At 43.9% G+C, this 19,165-nt stretch overlaps 1 protein-coding gene across 1 annotated transcript in view; it reads left to right on the forward strand.

The window, feature by feature from the left end:
- The window catches only part of MAP3K1 (mitogen-activated protein kinase kinase kinase 1), a 563,015-nt gene that overhangs the window by 241,606 nt on the left and 302,244 nt on the right, over nt 1-19,165 (forward strand). Inside the window, exon 2 of the mRNA XM_078675109.1 lies at nt 13,545-13,695. Within this exon, the coding sequence (XP_078531235.1) occupies nt 13,545-13,695 (151 nt within the window). The remainder of the gene's footprint in view (nt 1-13,544; nt 13,696-19,165) is intronic.

Raw genomic sequence — 19,165 nt, forward strand, 5'->3', positions numbered from 1 at the left:
TTATGAAACTGCCCATTTGCCCTATTTTTACCAGGCTGGATAAAATGTAATCACTTTTACTTCAGGCAAATGAAGGTTTTGTTACTAACTCTTTGGTATGCACGGGTCTAGCACAAAACGGGCAAGCTAAGGTAAATGGATGTAACAGTCAATCACAAAATACCGGGGTGAAAACCATTAGTAGTAATCCAAGGGTGCTAGAGGATTCACAGCACTCCTCTAGAGATAACAGGCAGAACCCAAGTTGAAGTTGTAGAGATCCCCAAGGAATGACAGGTCAAACAATAAAGGGCTTAGCCCAAGGAAGTGCCCCAGATACAGCCCTAACCTTATGTAATTCATTTAGGGGGGCACCTGCAAAGACTAGACAGACGCATGGTACTGAAATTACCGAGCCAAGAGTGTTCCAAGCCTAATAGCCAGGTGATTCCGAACAATTATGTCCTACATTTACCCCCTGAGTCAGCTACACTTGTGACTGTCCTGGTAGGAGTTCCACCCTTATTGGAAAATAGCAAAGAGACAACAAGGGACCTAATTCATTAGGTAACACATTGGACGGGGAAAACCCAACTATATGGTCGCACTTTTGCCCCACATATCATCATGGCGAGAAGAGTGGGCTGGGTAGGGAAAACCTTAAGAAAAGATAGGATTGGGGATTGCATTGTGGTAAATGTAACTCATCCTGCCCAGGCAAGTGCAATGTTACAAGGCCAGAAGAGAACCGCCGTTTCCACGGGTATACAGATATTCCCACTCTGCTATTTCTATCCAGAGGGTCATTACAACCCAAGTCTGAGGGCAATAGAAACACTCCGGTACAAGGGAGGGTACCACAAACCAATGAAGCCAGTCCTGCCAGGACCACACTAATTCCACTTTCAAATAGATTTGCTCCTTTAAGGGTCCTGGACAGTGTAGATTGACAACAAATTCCTTCAACAACCGTAGTACAAGTCATTCAATAAGAGCACAACTGATGTGACATAGTGATAGATCCCTTGGCATGTATGCTTATGACATGGAATATTGCTGGTTTGAAGGCAAAAAAAATGACGATCAGTGGCCAATGGTAATAAAGGTGGCCCACATCATTGCACTCCAAGAGACCTGGGATACTTCTGATTCTTTTGTAATGGATGGCTTTGCCCCTTTTTTTTAAAGCTGCCTCACTCTCTATTGCTGGTAGAGCGAAGGGTGGTTTACTCACCCTAATTTCCCTTAAACTATCCTGCACCATTAGGGTTTCCCCAGCTCATCGCCACACATTCTAGCAGTAGAACTGACTTTTTTAAGTGGAGTAACATTGGTGATTGTTAATTTTTATAACTCGTTTGGTAGAGACTTCAAGAGTGAACATTTGATTGGTCTCGATGTCTTCTTAGAGGAACTCGCACATGGGAGACACACTCCCTACGATCTAGTGATAATGGGGCATTTTAATATTCATTGATGTAAATTTATCTGTGTGATAGAGAGGGAGCCCGTTAAAGACTTACCACCAATGGCCCATTTTAAACATTCAAGGCAAGGCACCCATCTGGATAGTTTATTAGCAAATAATCAATTTGTACTGTTTGGAGTCTGGGGAAGAAGGAGTCAATACCATCTTTCTTTGGTAGAGGTTGTAGTTCCACTATAGACTGTTGTAATTTCAGCCCCCATATACATATTCAGGAGGTTAGGGTGGCTCAAACCATTTTTAGCGACCACAATCCTATTATTGTGGTAACTAAAGGCTATTTGGTTCTTAGGGGTGGGGAACCAAAACCTCTGGCTAACGGGGTCTTTCGGCCCACGGCCCAGGAACGAAAGATAAGATGGGAGAAAATTGTCCCGGAATTCTTACTTGAGCTGTTTGCTGAGGGCAAAGAGGAAATTGAGTGTTGTATAAATACACACAGTGAGCCGATAGAAGTATTAGAGGCTTATGATCGACTAAGTAAGCTAATTGGTAATAAGCTAACAAGCAAAAAGTCTAAGGCAGGAGCACATGAGTCAAAGTGGTTTGACACTGACTGTTCCAAAACTCATAAAGCCCTCATGGTTGCCCTCAAAAGCATACCCAAAGACCTCGAAATTATTAAATCTTGCAGAAAAGCTTATGATTTAGCTCTAAAATCTAGGAAGGCTTTACTTAGAGATCAGGCTTGGGACGATTTAACACAGGCATGCTCACAAGCTGATAGTGCAAAATTTTGGAAGGTGGTAAACTGCTCTTTTTTTAAAGACAACAAAATAACAAAATTCGAGTGCGTAATTCCTGCTGACTGGTGGGTTGGTCATTTCGAACAAATCTACTTAGAGGTTGTTGCAAAATCTATAGGTCCCTCCTGGGCACCCAGCCCTTTACCCCTAGAACTGACTGTGGACATAAAAGAAGTTCAGAATATGTCTGACAGGAAAGCTCCCCTTCCTGATGGGATTTTGGTGGACCTTTTTAAGTCCGATGTCGGTGTATGGGCGAAAATTTTAACTGGAGTGTTTAATGCAGCTGTAAGAGCCGTTCAGCCTCGTTCATGGTCAAAATAGCTTTGTCATTTACAATGCCAATAGTTTTAACTTTCGCAAACGTGACCCCTATAGCATTTGTAATGCAATATGTGTTGTATTTACATGAATTAGATGTATTAATATTACAAATAACAATGGCTTTTATTTTTTTTTAATAATTAGTACTTAAATAGAAGTTATTGTAATTTATGGCAATAGCTTCAACTTTTGTAAATAACTTTTCTGAAGATTATGTTTAGTGTATTTTATTGTGACGAAAATCCAAGAACAGAAGTTAAATATTAACATCTTTTTGTGACATTTGTAATAAAGCTTGAAACATTGAGAGAACATATTTGAACAAGTTGTTGTTGAATGTTTGCACAGAGTGATGCTGTGGCCTTCAGTGGTGCTGAGTGATGCTGTGGCCTTCAGTGGTGCTGAGTGATGCTGTGGCCTTCAGTGGTGCTGAGTGATGCTGTGGCCTTCAGTGGTGCTGAGTGATGCTGTGGCCTTCAGTGGTGCTGAGTGATGCTGTGGCCTTCAGTGGTGCTGAGTGATGCTGTGGCCTTCAGTGGTGCTGAGTGATGCTGTGGCCTTCAGTGGTGCTGAGGCGTTTAGTGGTGCTGAGTGATGCTGTGACGTTGAGTGATGCTGTGACGTTGAGTGATGCTGTGACGTTGAGTGATGCTGTGACGTTGAGTGATGCTGTGACGTTGAGGGGTGCTGTGGCGTTGAGGGGTGCTGTGGCGTTGAGGGGTGCTGCGGCGTTGAGGGGTGCTGCGGCGTTGAGGGGTGCTGCGGCGTTGAGGGGTGCTGCGGCGTTGAGGGGTGCTGCGGCGTTGAGGGGTGCTGCGGCGTTGAGTGGGGCTTGAGAGTTATTTCAGTCAATGCGGGAGGTGGGAGGGGAAGTAGGAGAGGGGGGAGTGAAAGCACTAGCGGCAATTGGTGACCTGCACAAGTCTGAGGGTGGAGTTGGAGGGTGGAGTTGGAGGGTGGAGTTGGAGGGTGGAGTTGGAGGCAGGCAGGCAGACGCGGGGAAAAATGTCAGAGGGTGGAGAGAGACAGGAGAAAAGGCACAGTGTGGAAGAGCTAAAAATACCAGAGAGAAGGACAAAACCATAACAGTAAATAAAGAAGAAGAACAGCAAAATACATATTCGAACGTTTCGATAGACATTGGGGACGACGAAAGAGAGCAGGAGAAAGAGATATACAGAGAGAGCGAATAAGGGCGCATGAGGACGTTGGGGCAGGGAGGATAGAAATAGAGGTAGAGAGAGAGCGCTAAAAACAGAGGAAATATTTTTAAAAAAATAGGCGAAGGAGAAATAAAACAAAAGATAGAGAGACAATGATATAGAAAGGGAGTAAGACAATGATTATAGGTGAGAGAACGGGGAATACCTGGTTTGTGAAAGGGGAGTAACAGAGTGAGATGGGCTGCAGCAACGTAGGAATGACAGGAAGGGAGAGTAGCTGCGCAGGATGAGACCACGGGGTAGAGTGTGCAAGAAACAAGGGCGGGGCATATGTGTACCCAGCAAGACCTGTGTGCACGTTGCACGTGTGGCAAACGCACCCCTGATGAAGGAAGGACCAGGCGGGCTCGAGGCACCTCTTCAGGCGGGGGCGGCCGCGGGGACATCGAGTTTCACCCGGTGGGGGAGGGGGTGGAAACTGCAGGTCATTGGGAGAAGGCAGTGATTAGCATGGCCTCCTGTTAATAAAGCACATCAAAGAGATGGGCGGAGGGGGCGGGTCCGCCAAGGCTGGCGGGAGAGCGCTGCCAGCTCCCACTAGGATTTCTCCTAGCGCTGCCAGCTCCTGGAGTGGGCAGCAGTCTCGGAAGCGGGGAGGGGTTGTGTGCTTTCACGGGGAGAACGCCTAGACAAACACATATATACGGTATTTACGTGGATAGTTACGTAGATTGTCCGTGCTTGTTCTGCCTTTTGATGGGCGAAGGAGCTGGTGATCAGTTCGGTGCCTGTAAGGGAAACAAGCAGTGACAACGCCAATATTAGGTCTGACCTTGGCACGCTCCTGTAAGACCTACTGAAAGTGCTATACTGTGTCATTGAAAGAATAGCCGTCCTTCTGAGAAATGCTAGCACTGTCCCATTAAAAGCGTAGCAGGCCTGCTGAGACGAGCAGGACTATTCTGCTAACAGTAGAAGTATAGTAGCCAAGTGTTGGTACTGCCCTAATTAAAGTGTAACAACTCCGGTGGGAAGTCACAGTACTTCATGGTGAAGGTATAGGAATCCTTCTGCAAAGTGCCAGCGCTTTCTTGTTAAATAAATGCTCAGGAACCTCCACAACAAGCCTTAGCCGGCAGCATTAGCAGCCGCAAAACTAAAATCGGCCGCGAAATGAAAACAAGTCGGGGGGGGGGGGGGGTGGTGGTGGGGTGTGAGTGAGGCCAAGCACGCGCCTGGGCTTGAAACGGACTAACTGACTAATGGACATGACGCTCGCTAAACATAAAAGCAGAGTCGCCGACTAGCCGAGCATATGGGCATTGCTGTGGGGGGTGGGTGGGTGGGGGAGCAGCAGCCTTCGATGTATGTATGGTGGTGTGAGACAAATGGCCAAGCGCGCGCCTGGCGAAGCGTCGCGGTTCATTAGACAACATGCATTGGGAGTAATCCGACTTGGAATCCTCTTGGTCAAAGAGTTGTTTTCAACCCAATAGGTTCAGAGCAATAAATTGCTCGACGTAAAAAGGAGCCAGGGAGGACCCGGGATGTTATCGCCCAATTTCTTTATTAGACTCCGCGGCAAAGATCATGGGAAAAGTAATTTTAGACCGCTTAGCGACTTGGCTGGAAGAAAGGGAGGTGTTATCAGAACTACAATTTGGATTCCGTAAAGGGAGAGGCACAGTAGAGCAATGTATGAACCTACTCATGATCACCGGTAAATATACCCTAGCTAAAAAAAAAATATGTCATTGGCTTTTATGGACTTAAAGTCCGACTTTGACAGTGTAAACAGGTCTAAGTTATGGCAATTATTAATAGATACTGGGATGGACATGAACCTAGTAAGTTTCCTGCATTGGTCCCATCTCAATCTAACTGCCTGAGAGTGAGATATAACGAAGATGGCTCCCTATCTAACGCTTGGAAGGTCCAAAGAGGAGTATGGCAGGGTTGCATCCTTGCCCCGGTCTTATTTACTTTGTAGATTAACAATTTGGGGGTAGTTTTGTCTAACTCTTGCCTAGATATTCCTAGAGTAGGTTCTAAACCTATTCCAGCTCTTTTATATGCGGATGATGCAGTTTTAATCGACAGGACCCCGAACGCATTGAAACTTTGTTAACTCTTTTATTGATTTTATGGTAGCCCTGGATCTCGCAGTTAATTTTAAAAAATCACACATTATGTCAATGGGTTACTCCAAAAGGGCGGATAAGTCTCTTCCCTGTAAAGGTGGAGTGCTAACCAATGTGCCCACTTATCCATACTTGGGCGTATTATTTGACGACCGGGGCTCCTGGTAACACAGCACGCTCTAAAAAAATACTTTGGCAAGAGCGACTGGAGCCTCACTGGATTTCGCTAGAAGATTAGGCAGCAAACCAATACAACCACTGCAAAAAATATATCATGAGAAATGTGTCGCAATGACAGCGTGTGGTAGTGTGGTGTGTGGTTTTAAGGATTGTAGCGAACTCCAGGGGGTAGAAAATACTTATTTACGAAAACTCTTGGCTGCTTCACCTAGCAGTCCACCTTTTATCATTCATGAGGAACTAAGACAGGGCTACTTGACAGACAAGATTGCTGCAGCACCCCTTGTATTGTGGATAAATATTTGGTCGAAAGATAAACCAAATCTAAATCAGACCATCTTAGACAATTGTATGAGTTTGGATGGAGCCATGGAAATCCTGTGGTTAAACTATATTTCACAGCAGCTTTCAACTTTTGGGCAACCGGAGCTATTCAAGAATCCTAGGAAGCTGCAACCAGAAACTGAAAAATTAAAAAAAAACTCTTTTTCTCTCTAGGAGGCAATTAGATAGAGAAACAAACAACTTAGGAAACCTTCATGTAGATATTTTATGATTTTAAGTCCTGATATTTTACGTCACCCATTTTGGTCCTTTGTAAATAACTTGCATCACCGCTTCATTTTATCTAGGTTTAGATTTATTTGTATCCATTGGCTCCTAACTGTACCTAAAGGCTTCTCAAAGTTAGGCTCTTTGCAACCATGCGCATGTGACAACTCCTCCGAACAAGATATATTGCCCTTTAAGTTTTTCTGTGGTTTTTATACTGAACTGAGTTGAATATATTCTACCACTTTTTAAAGATCGCTATTTTGCACAAGTTAGGCCAGCACTGACCTACCTGCAAATGCTTTATTCCCCCTTCGTTTGCTGTGGGGTTGCTTGTTTTCGGTTACGGGCGATCCGTAAACGAAATAATATGGCGGGTTTATAATCATGATTTGGGTCATCAGAAAATGTTTGCCCTTTGTGTTTTTATAACTTTCTCTATTTTAACTTACAACATCAATTGTCTTTTTCAAAATATAAAATGTACTTTTATGGCCATCATGTGGCCGAATAAAGTTTTCATTGATTGATTGATTGAACTCGCTGGCTTTTATACCATCAAACATCAAATCTCAAAATTGTTTTAAATGCAGTTCTATCTTTCTGTCTATTGTTGTATAATTCCATTCAGTAGTTTTTTTTTGTGGCGCAGAGGAAATGTATTGCTTCAAATGGGAAACGCTCATTTTAGATTACCACCGACAACCCTGTTCCCCTCTGGAGCAAACTGGATAAAGTTCCTTATTAAGAACCTGAGTTGGACAAGTCACGCGTCTTCCAAATGTTATGCTGATTTGTCAAATTGCATCAAAGTTAATAGCAGAGGCACTATCACTGACTCCTTTCTCTATAGCTATAGATGTGCGTGTGTATTTGCATATATGTAGATCTTTTTGGGAAGGAGCTAGTAAGCAGTTTCTTTAGATCTGTGTGCAATTACTGTCCTACAAAAGTCATCTGCCACTGTTGCTACTTATAAAATAGCTCACAAAAACAAGCCCTTGCAGTGCAATAGGTCTCGCGAGAGTTTAAGCTATTGGTATTGTAAATGACAATGCCTTTTATTCATCGGTTTGATAATTAACACATAAATAAAAGGCATTGTCAATTATAATGCCAAGAGCACAAACTCTTGTAAATGCGAGACCTATTTAATTTCAAAGCAGCGCCCGCCATTGTCCTGGGCTGCTTGGAAAGTGAAAGTGCGCATGGCGCATTGAATGCTGCAGGAAAGCAGGTGTGCCTGCAGGAGACGAAACTCATTAAAGTAAATAGTCCTTATAGACTAAACCAGACATACTGTTTAACAGAAGTAAAAGGGCCAGTCCTCATGGGAACTTACAAAGGAAGACAAGGCGGGAACCCTATTAGCTAATCAGAAGCCAGCATTTACAAAGGACAATGACACATATGGGCGGAGTGTGGGCGGGGCTTCAAGTCTAAACTCGAATACAGCATGCCTTACAGGGCAGTGCATACGCTGCACAGGCTCGACCAAAAAACTGAACTTAAGACGTAATGGGTTCAAACAAAACTGCCGAGTTCATTTTCATCATGTTATTCTAATTTAAAGAAAATCAGTCAAGCAGATGTATATACTTCTATTTCTCTGCTGCTTTATGTGCGGCTGTCTTAGCTGAGCGAGCGGCCATATGCTATTCGAAGTATACAGAGGATAGTTTTAATATTCAAGTGGACAGAAGTACCCGTGAAAGAACAGACCGTGCTATCATCACTGCCCCGTCATAACCTGTACATGAAGGGAACCCACTAACGATACCGTGAACACTATCTTAAATGAAACCCTACCCCCAAGCGTTGCTGTGAGCTAGGTTTGCACCATGTGCACTCCTAAAATAACACCTGAAATAGATGATGTGATGGCTGGAAATGGCGTGATCGGTTATGGCACACTGTTCCATCACAGGCAGGTCTTGGACGAGTGCAAGAGTATTCCATTACTGAAAGCCCCCGTGCAGTTTGCCTATTTTCATGTACTGGAAGCAAAAATATGATTTACCCGCGAACTGTTGATCAGGTTGAACCTTAAAGGTTTGTCAACCCTTCTGGGGTGAAGAGGTCATGGGACCTCAGTCAGGGAAACATGAGGAAGCAGTGCACATGGTTATTTTGAGTTTCACGAAGGAGTCCAGAGCTCTTTCCTTTCTGACTTAAGGTTATCGTGTTGCAGTTTCTCCTAAGGCCAAACTCTGCCTTTAAAAATGAGCCTGTTGACAGTAACCGAAGAATGCGTTTGTATTTTAATAAAACCAGTGCACTCCCCTGTTTTTCATTTTCAGAATCCGTTTGCCTGCTTTGTGGGACAGGGAAATGTTATTTCCTGCCTAGACGGATATTTTTGTTTCGGCCGACAAAGGTGCACTCATAACTTGTTCTTAAGAGCATGTACCTCGAGATCGCTTAACATCCAATTAATAATTACAAAAGTTACTCTTTCCTACATATTTCTCCTTCTTTGCTGGGTAGTTGGGTGCTTAAAATGATGTGTAAAGAAATCGTTCTGTGAGATGGGCTCAGGTTTAACCCGATTGTGAATAGTCGAGCTCAAATTCACCTGCTTTCAAGAAGGGCTGCCCTTAAGATGGTGGTTGCAGCATGTTTTCACTTCTAATCTCTCAGTAACAGTTCATGCAGCCTGCTGTAGATAGTTTTATTTCATTTGTCTGTATATCGACAGCCTGTGCAGAGGAAAGCTAGTCAAACTAGAGCCCTGATGGTCATGTCAACGGAGGCGGGTCAAATAGTCAATCTCCTCATGGGAACATTTTGGAGAGTTAGGATATAATTTTGCTAACAAAAGCTTTTCTCTCATTTCTACATTTTCACTACAATTTTGTTCATCCTCAACCTTAGAAGTCATTGATCCTCAGTTGCAAACAATCTGCGTTTGTAAAGAGCGACACTGTCACCCCTATGGGTATCTGGGCGCTGTGTCTCCATCGAAGAACCAGGACTTCAGTCTCTTTCTGAAGTATGCCAGCGAGGGGGCTGTGCTGAGCTGGAGGGGAAGGGGGAGACATTCCGAGTCTTGGAAGTGATGTAGGAGAAGGAGCGGCCATCGTTGCGACGGATGTAGGGGGTATGTGCCAGGACAAGTGTAGAGGAGCTCAAGTGTCTAGCAGGATGGTGGAAATTCAGACGATTGGTGAGGTAGGCGGGTCCTAGGTCGTGGAGCTCTTTGTAGGCAAGCGTGAGGATCTTGAACTGGCATCTCTTCTGAATGGGGGGGGAACCTGTGGAGGTCTGTCAGGTGGTGGGCGATGTTGGTTCACTTGGGGAGGTCCAGGATGAATCTGGTTGCCTCGTTCTGTATGGTCTGGAGTCTTCTGAGGAGCTGGGTGGAGATGCTGGCATAGATGGCGTTGCTGTAGTAAAGGCAGCTGGTGATGAGGGCCTGGGTGATGATGGTCTTTCTGGCATTGGTTGGGATCCATCTAAATATTTTGTAGAGCATGCAAAGTGTGTGGAAGCAGGATAAGGTGACTGCGTTGACTTGTCACTTCATGGTCAGTTGGTTGTTAAGGATGATGCAGAGGTTGCAAGCATGGTTGTTGGGTGTGGGTCTGAGTTCTGCGGGCCACCAGCTTTGGTCTCATGCAGAGGTGTAACTCCTGAAGATCAGTACTTCAGTTTTGTCAGAGTTGAGTTGGAGGCAGTGGTCTCTCATTCATTTAGCTACGTTGGTCATGGCATTGCAGAATATGGTTTTGGTGTTGGAGGGGTCCTCAGTGCGTGAGAGGATCGGCTGAGTGTCACCTGTGTAGGAGATTATGTTGAGTCTGTGGGATCTGACGACATCTGCAAAAGGGGGGGGTCATGTAGATGTTGATCAGGGTGGGGCTGAGAGATGATCCTTGTGGTACTCTGCATATTATGTCTTTGGGTGCGGAGGTGAAGGGAGGCAGTTGAATGCTCTGTGTGCCTCTTGTAAGGAAAGAGGCTATCCATTTGAGGCTGTCTTGCTGTATGCCTATGTTGATGAGTCTCTTGATGATGGTGTTGTGGGAGACTGTGTTGAATGCCGTGGAGAAGTCGAGGAAGGACAGGGCAAGTTTCTCTGCGGTCGAGGAATGTCCTGATGTAGTTTGTGGTTGGCATGATATCTTAATTGAGAGGGTTCCAGTAGGTAGTTAAGTTCCAGGAATCAGAGAGCTGCTGGTTGATGGCTTCTCAAGTACTTTGGCCGGGTAGGGGAGCAGGGAGATCGGACAATAGTTTTTAAGATCGTTTGGGTCGGCGAAGGATTTCTTTAGGGATGGGGTCTGACAGCTCTGTTTTTCCATTTGTCTGGGAAGGTTGCTGTAGAGATTGAGGGGTTGAGGATGCTGGTTTGGATGTTGAAGTTGGTGTAGATGTTGGTGATCGTGCTATGGAAGTAGTGTGAGGTTGTCGCAGAGTTCTTGGGAAGGGTGGATTGGATACAAGAAATATAATATTTGGGTTCTGAAACTGTAAATAGTAAGCCATCTCTGCATGTTAGGACTGTGTGTGGGTGGAAGACAGATTTCACCAGTGCACATGGCGGTGTTTGTAGATCTACTTTTTAGGTCTGTTGAGACCAGTCAGCAGTATTCTCTTACCCATAACCAGGATGTGTGGCACTATTTGTGGCCTGATATGCAGAGCAGTGCAAGAAAACTCCGGAATCATAGGCCCCATCCTGTGTCCATGGCTTCCATTCGTTCACACTTTTTTAGACGTCTTCTCAAAGGAAGATTTGTGGCTTTCTCGGCTAACTTAAATCCGGGCCTGAGAAGGCCAAGTGGCAGCTGAAGATGAGCAGTCCAGTGACACAGGGATCAAAGAGGCACCTAGGAAAGGGGACAGGGAAGAAGACCGAATAATGGCAGAGTAATGTATGGCAACAAGGACTGCCATGAAATTTTTTATGAAAGGGAATAACATAAGTAAACGAGGAAAGATCACAACGTTCTCAAGGTTCTACTCTGACACACTGTCGTGCCTACACTTATCATTAAAAAGTCATCTAAGCTAAGATCCACATGATGTCCAGTGCGGAAATCATATACCCTTTTTGGATCCATTTCTATGTCTCGGTTCCTCAAACGCCCTCCCCACTAATTCTTATACTCCTTCAAAACAATGTCATATCATGCTTTCCAGATGCATGTGGTGTGTGCAAGTAGGAGTCCCAACAGTTTGTGAAAGCAGATGCGATTGTTGAGATATTCTCGGTCGGAGGTATGTACGTCCTTGAAAGTGTGGGTGCGAAGTTTGAATTGTGCTAGTTTGTGTATGGGGAGCCAGTGGAGCTCCTTCAGGTGTGGCTGATGAGAGCGGCGTGGGAGGTTAGGAGTGATTCTGGGCTTTGAGTTATGAATGGTCTGCAGCCCTCTGGTAAGGTTTTTGTTGATCTTGGCTTAGTGGTGTTCCTGTAGTAAGGCTTGCTCTGAACCAGGGTGTGCATGATGGCTTCCCAGGTGCTGATTAGGAGATTTTAAAATCTGTAAAATAAATAATATAATGAAAGGTGCACAGCTGTGTGATAGAGGGATATATATATGCTGTGGACTCATTTGTGGAAGGCTGCACAGGCTTGGAAAGTACCACAGCATGCGGTGGGGGTGCAGCTGTTGAAGGGGGACACCAGGTGAGGTGTACTTTGGAAGGCCGCATAGCCTTAGAATGCTCGTGTACCCGCCAAATGGGAAGGACACCAGTAAATGAAGCAGAAGCACTAAAGTAGATCATAGAGGGAGGGTCTGAGAGAAGACGCTACTGTCACTGTGTTGGATCAGAGATCAGGGATACAAAACTGAAGAGTGCGAGTGGTGACCGAGCAGCAGAAAATGGCGGCAATTAAACCAAAAAAAAGCACTAACTGGAAGTGTAACATCAAAGTCTACTATTTTTCCCCAATATATACCCCTAAATACCAGGCAAATCACTGTCCTCTCAAAATGTGGCGTTCCATGATGGTGCTCTGTAAAACAGAAGGGGCGTTTTAGAACGGACTTCTGATACTGGCACAGCTGCAGGCACTATGACATTCGAGATCTGAAAAGTGTAAACCGGAATCTATGGCAAGTGACCATTTATAATTTGGTAATACTACGTGTAATGCTGGCTTACAAGTGAAACCCGATCTTTGGCTCTCGCTGCGTGCTCGTAGCACTCATAAAATACACAGTTGCCGACGCTGCCAAGTTTAGTTTAACTTGCAACTCGTACCAATCTGTCACTAGAAAAGTAGAAGTCGTATTTCAGTAAAATGTTTGGCAATGTGCTAGTTTTCCTCGTTGTATCTTTTTTGTTTAACATTTACTCTGCCTGCCGAGATATGTATTCCCCCTTTTCTTGAGGTTTGTGAGCTCTTTTGTCATGTCTGGGACGTGGGTTCGTAGTGGAAGCTTCTGCCGGTTATCTTTCGTAGTCCTTGGCCTTCTTGAGTACTCTTGACTGAACACATTCAAATGTCACACAACTGCTTCTTTTAAGCTCGTTGTACCGTTAGCCTCCCGAGTCGACAACTGCAATAGATTTCTACATCCGATCAGTTATGTTTTATGAGATGAGTTTCTTCTCCACACCACCCTCGGAGCCCGCTTTACCTCATGCTGTGTAAATGTTACCGTATTTACCAGTGCTCGGCGGCTGGGCTCATTAGATATTTATTCTCCTCGACCACGGTTGGGGTCCACTCTTAGGGTGTGTGTTTAGCGCATTCAGTCAGTCTGCCACTAAAAGATGCCCTGTTTCTCCAGGGGTGAGGGCACTCAGATTGCACATGTCCTCGCTCCTAAGAGGTCTGCCCCAGATAGCAGACGGGCACCCTCCCGCTGCGGCATATGTACGTGCAATACTACGCCAGTCAGCCGGAATGAATGTCTGAGGAAGTGAACAGCTTGGTACAGTAACGCGGCGTTTATTTTTTGAATTTCATGTTCACAGTCACACTTGTAATGGTTGTTTCTCTCCCCTCTTACTGTAGTCGTGAAATGGAGAATAAGGACACCCTGCGGGGGCTGCAGAAAATGGAGGACCGCCCAGAGGAGCGCATGATCCGGGAGAAGCTGAAGGTGACCTGCATGCCCGCCTGGAAGCATGAATGGCTGGAGAGGCGCAGCAGGCGAGGCCCCGTGGTAAGTTGTGTTCACGATTCTCATCTTCTGTGGCCCACGGTTAAACGAGAAAAGAAAGGTGCATTTAGCCATATCTCTGTTGGATTTCGTTGTAGAAATACAACACCGTTGCAAATGTTTTGCTGCTGCTTCTTTTTTTTACTGTAGTGTGTTCGTTTCAGGATATTTTAATATCGAATATCTGTGATTTGGCAAATGCGGCCGTGCCACAGTTTGATGTTGCAAGGCTGCCCTCTACAGTAACTCATCGGTACAGAGACAAAAATGACTGACTTCTGGCCTGCTTGTATATATTTTTTACCTGCGAATACTTTTTAGACGTCGTTTTTTAAGTCTCCATCAACAACAAAAAAAATCCCACATTTTTTCTAGAATTTCTCGGAAGTTTATAAGTCCACACTCCGGATTTGTAAGTTTTGGCTGTGGCTTGAAAGGGAATCCTTTCAAATAACTGCATTGCCATTCACTGCAACTACTGTACATTCATGCTAAATTTGGATAAAAAAAAATGATTTACTCGCTGTTGTGTTTAGTTTGTGCATTAGTATCACGATTGACAATGAGTCGAAAGAGCTATGTTAGCAACGTGCTTTTAGGAATATTTTGCCTGTTCCTTTAGCTAGTGAGGTTTTCAAGAGTAGCGTCGTCGTGTGCTTTCCGTGGTGGCCTCTGCTCGGGTGTGGCTTGGCTAAAACGATGGTAATCGGTGACTAGAGTCTGCCTTCTGAGACCACTTCCTAAACTTCATACACATAGAAGTGAACGACCTTGCTGGGCGGCAAGACTGTTTTCATGTTTTGCATACGATTCTGTGTATGGATTGAGGGGTGGCTCTAGGGCTGTGGGCTTCAAACTTTTTGAATGAGAACCCCCCCCCCCCCATCAATTTTTTTTAGTCGTAAGGACACCCTCCTGACAAAAAATTTCTGGAACCTGGTACTCATTATTGATGACCATAAATCTTCTCCTGAGAAACAGTCAATCTGTAGTTGCACCTCATTAGTACCAGTTTAACACCCGTATATAGCAATAAGCAACAAAAAGGTGACCAGTACAGTTTTACAAAGGGCTTTTTACTGAGCGGCAACACCTATTGCTTCTTTTTAGAACCTTTTGAATAAATATTTTTTTGTTAATATCAGCAGATTATGCAGCAGATGATGGATTATGTGGTAAATCTATAAATATGCTAAAATCGTTGCAGCCACACAATCACATAATTCCGTGGCCTTTGGTATTTATTTATTTATTTATGTGCTTGTATAGCGCCTGAATAGAACCCCGCAGGGGTATCTCCGCGCTTTTGCCATAAGAAGGAGCAAGTACTGTACCAGGTCATTACAGAAAATTGCTGGGTCATGAGGAATGATTAACTACTAGTGAAAAGGTGGGTTTTAAGGGTTTTACGAAAGGATAGGTGGTTGGTAATGAGTTTTAATGTGAGGGGAAGGGAATTCCAGAGAGCAGGTCCAGCATGCGCCAGAGCACGACCTCCTTGTCGAGATTTTTTTATTTTATATTGTATAATAGCTGTAATGCATGGGCTACAACTTTATTGCACGGCATTAGAGGAAAACCATACTATATGTCATTGGATGCTCACAGCTTTGCATTTACAGCTGCATGTAACTGGAAGTAGCTGAACCTCATTCATCATAATTAAAATATACATATGTTTTTTAGGTCTTTCAACGTCCGGTAGCTACATATAAAATAACGGGCAGCTTCAATGACTAATAAATACATTAAAAAAAGTTGTTACTCAGTGGGAAATGCACCGTAATACATTATGAAACCTCTATTAGTTAATGCACTGCAAAGGTCTGTGTGAAACCAGAGAGCCTCAGAATGAAATCGTGGTTAGTGTATTGGAGAATAGTGACATGTGTATTTTTAGTGCTATGAGGTTACTGCCTGTGACAGAAAGCACTGGGAATATGTAATTGTTTATTTTATACGTGTATTACACATAGTATAAGATAGACCACTACAAAACGTGCAAAATGTTTTACGATAAAATGGTGCTTCCAAAATGTATGAGCTGCTTCGGAAATATAGGGGCTTATTTATATGCTCCTTGCGCTGCCGGTGCAGCACCAAATTGTACGCTGGCAGAAAGGACAGGAATACACTGTATCTAATAAATACAGTCCATTCCTGCCCTTTTGAATTAGCATAGGGCAGGGCAGGTTCAAGTTCAAGTTCAGTAATTTGTATAGCGCACTACTCACCCAGAGGGTCTCAAGGCGCTTGGGGGAGGATGGGTGCATTACTTATCGAAAAGCCAGGTTTTGAGCTGCTTTCTGAAGGAGAGGTGGTTCTGCGTAAGACGGAGGTGGTGCAAAAATACTTGCAGAGCTGCCCTACGCCATTTCATTGTAAATGAGGCCCATAGTAATATCCAGACCCTATGTAATGCAATTTTTTTACATATCCGACCCTTCAACTCCTTCTCAGAGATATTAAACGCTATGTAAATAGAATGGCAATTAAAAGCAAGCACTTCTAAGCTCAGTTGATCAATTAACTGCAACAGCACTCTCCTGTCCTGACAAACCAAAGCCAGGCAGACAGCTAAACAGACCTTTCTGCCAGTGTGCTGCTGGCCCGAAAGAAATGCAAATGTGCACAACAAGTTAATCTGCTAATCCTTTACATTTGCAGATTAACTCGTGCACATTTGCATTTCTTTCAGGCCAGCAACACACTTGTAGAAAGGTGTGTTTAGCTGTCTGCAAGGGTTCGAAATCCCAGCACAGGAGAGTCCCTGAATGACATTCTAGGGAAAGCATCTGGGACGTTTTCTTTGAGTAAATAAGGAGCGCAACCCCCTTCCCAGGACTCCATGGCCCCCCTGAGAGTCGCGCCCCACAGATTGAAGACCTCTGCTCTAGGGGATTAAAAAAAAAACTGATGAGGCGCTGTTCCCATTGCTTGCCTCTCCTCATTTATGAGAAGTTAGTTACTTGTTTGGGAACAGCGAGTGACCGCTCCCTAACATAATTATGCCAGAGAGTAGGAATCTACTCCTCGCTACTTTCACCAGGCGACAAAGCAAGTCTCCCAGTTTGGCTTCACTCCTGGGTGAGAATCATCACCTTCACTCTGCTCTAAACATTGTAGTCCTAAGTTAAAGCATACGTGCAAGTCCTGTGGCATGAGAAGGGAAAGTAAAATCCAACACTCCATTCTTCTAAAAAAGGAGTCTAGAATGCCCCTTTATTTCAAGAAGCCTGGTTGGGTCGTAAAATGTGTAACCTTATTCATTAAATGGCGATGCACTGAAATATGATTTACTTACTAAAGAACCTGTTTCTAGAACGTAGCAGAGCACCTTACTATCGAATATATTTGGAAAATTTGGAGGGCCAGGGTTGCAACATTGCGCCATATTGGTAGGATATTTTTATTCCATTTCCAGGTTTCCTCTTACAAATTATTCGTCCAGTCAGACTCCTGGAAGGAAACAAAGGCTCTATCCTACCCTCTGCACTTATCGAAAGGAACACATTTGTTCTAGCTGAAGCCCTGACTAGTTTGCAGATAAACCAAACCTTCCAGTTGAGCCGTGGTAGTTTTACTTGGAGCAGGTGCCCAGTAAATTAATTTATAATCTTTGTTCAAAATCCCACCTTATTGACTTTAGACCTTAACACATAGAGTAAACCTTGTAACAGCCCAGTGCTATCATTACTAAGTTGTCATTATGCTTGTTAGGTTTGGTCTCGCAGCACTTGCGCTGTCTCTCCGAGATAGGGTATATGGGCATTAAGCTCCTTTCACGCTTTTTATTGGCGCCTTTCAGTGTCTTATGGAGTTCTGTTTATTTCATTGGTCCCTCTTTAGTACCTCCTTCTCTTCACTTGTAGCCTCCCATAAGGACAGCCCCTCTTACATGTGTCCTTACTCTGTATGTTTTATGAACCGTTACTGAGCAGTATTTAGTTAATTTATGCTTTTTTTTTGTAATTGCTGTAGGAGGCAAGACACGCTGTCCTGCTTTTGCAGCCCGCTGTGGTGTCTCATTGCATTAGGACTTCCCCCTTAATGCCATGCTCAGTTAGAGTGCCTGGAGTAAAACGTTTCATATTTTATTTTTGCAGCTCAGCACATCACGCTTCATCTTTACCATGGCAGGCGCATGCTTGTTTTCTGCTCAGCTTGCCCAACTCAACTTTCCAAATATGCATTTTTTGATTTTGGGCAGCGTCCCGTGCTGTGATTTTACTTTCATATTCGCGGCCACGCACCCTGTTAATTTTTACCAGCGTACCATGCCGCGCTTTGACTTTAATAATAGCGGCCACACGCTTTGCTTTTGGGCATACCATGCTTGATCTTTAAAATGGCTGCTGTGCTTTTATTTCCGTCTGCATGGTCAACTTTGCAAACATTTAATTATAACCAGCTCGCCATGCCACGTTTGTAAAGTTTGTGAACCAGGTGCATGGGCGCAATTATGAAAGTGAATTTCATAACTGCGCTAGTTTGCCAACCAGGTGCGTGGGCGCAATTATGAAAGTGAATTTCATAATTGCGCCCACACACCTCGATCGCAAACTTTGCCTTCTGCTATACAGTACCTGAGCTACAAACCCTTATTTCCTTGCTCAGCAGTTCTCCCTTCTACTAGACTCTGAAAGACGTACTAAGCTGCTACCTCACATGACCGCTTCAGGGCCTCTAAGGTGTATTTAACTGCTTTTATAACTTGAACTATGCACCAGTATAATTTATCTAGCAGCTTCTTTATGAGGAGTATTTTAACAAGACAAATACATAATTTTAATGTTACCAGATTTTACTACGCATAACAATTGCCCTCCCCTTACAAAGCCACTGAGATGCTTTTTCTTTCTTCCATGTCCTTACTAGGTTGGACTCGCGCCTATTGGTTTTTGAGATTGTGGTGGCATTTAGAAAAAGTAATACAGTAGTCTTTTTTTTACGCACTGAATTAAAAAAAATCTTCTGCTTGAGTAGCAAATGAGACATTCTACTCCGCCTTTGCAAACAAAAAAAATGTAAAACAAAAATCATTTACAATGGCAATAGCTCGAACTTTCACAGAAGCAAGACCTATTGCATTGCAAATGCTTTATTTATTTTTACTAGCAGTGAGTGCAACGGATTTTCCATGGCATAGCACCTTTCCATAAGCAGCAGGCTTCAGACCTAGTCCAGTTTTATTCAAAGTGTGTAACGTTTTTTTACATGGATCTGTCTCTTCCCTGGAGTTAGTTAATCAGATCATTGTATGTAAGAAAGTATTGGATAGCATTTCATTATTTTATGATCCAAACCACATTACGTGTTTAAAAATAAGTGGTTCAGGAAAGACTGATGTTTATCTGCCAAGTACCTCTGTCGTTTATACATTTTAATTGGAGCTAGACTCTTAAGTTTCTCAGAACAAAAGTGATTCCAGAACGGTAGAGCAAGCCATGTTCACAAACTGGTTGCAGAAGTG

The sequence above is a fragment of the Lissotriton helveticus genome, chromosome 2_1 (genome assembly GCF_964261635.1).
Source record: "Lissotriton helveticus chromosome 2_1, aLisHel1.1, whole genome shotgun sequence".
In the NCBI taxonomy this organism is placed as follows: domain Eukaryota; kingdom Metazoa; phylum Chordata; class Amphibia; order Caudata; family Salamandridae; genus Lissotriton; species Lissotriton helveticus.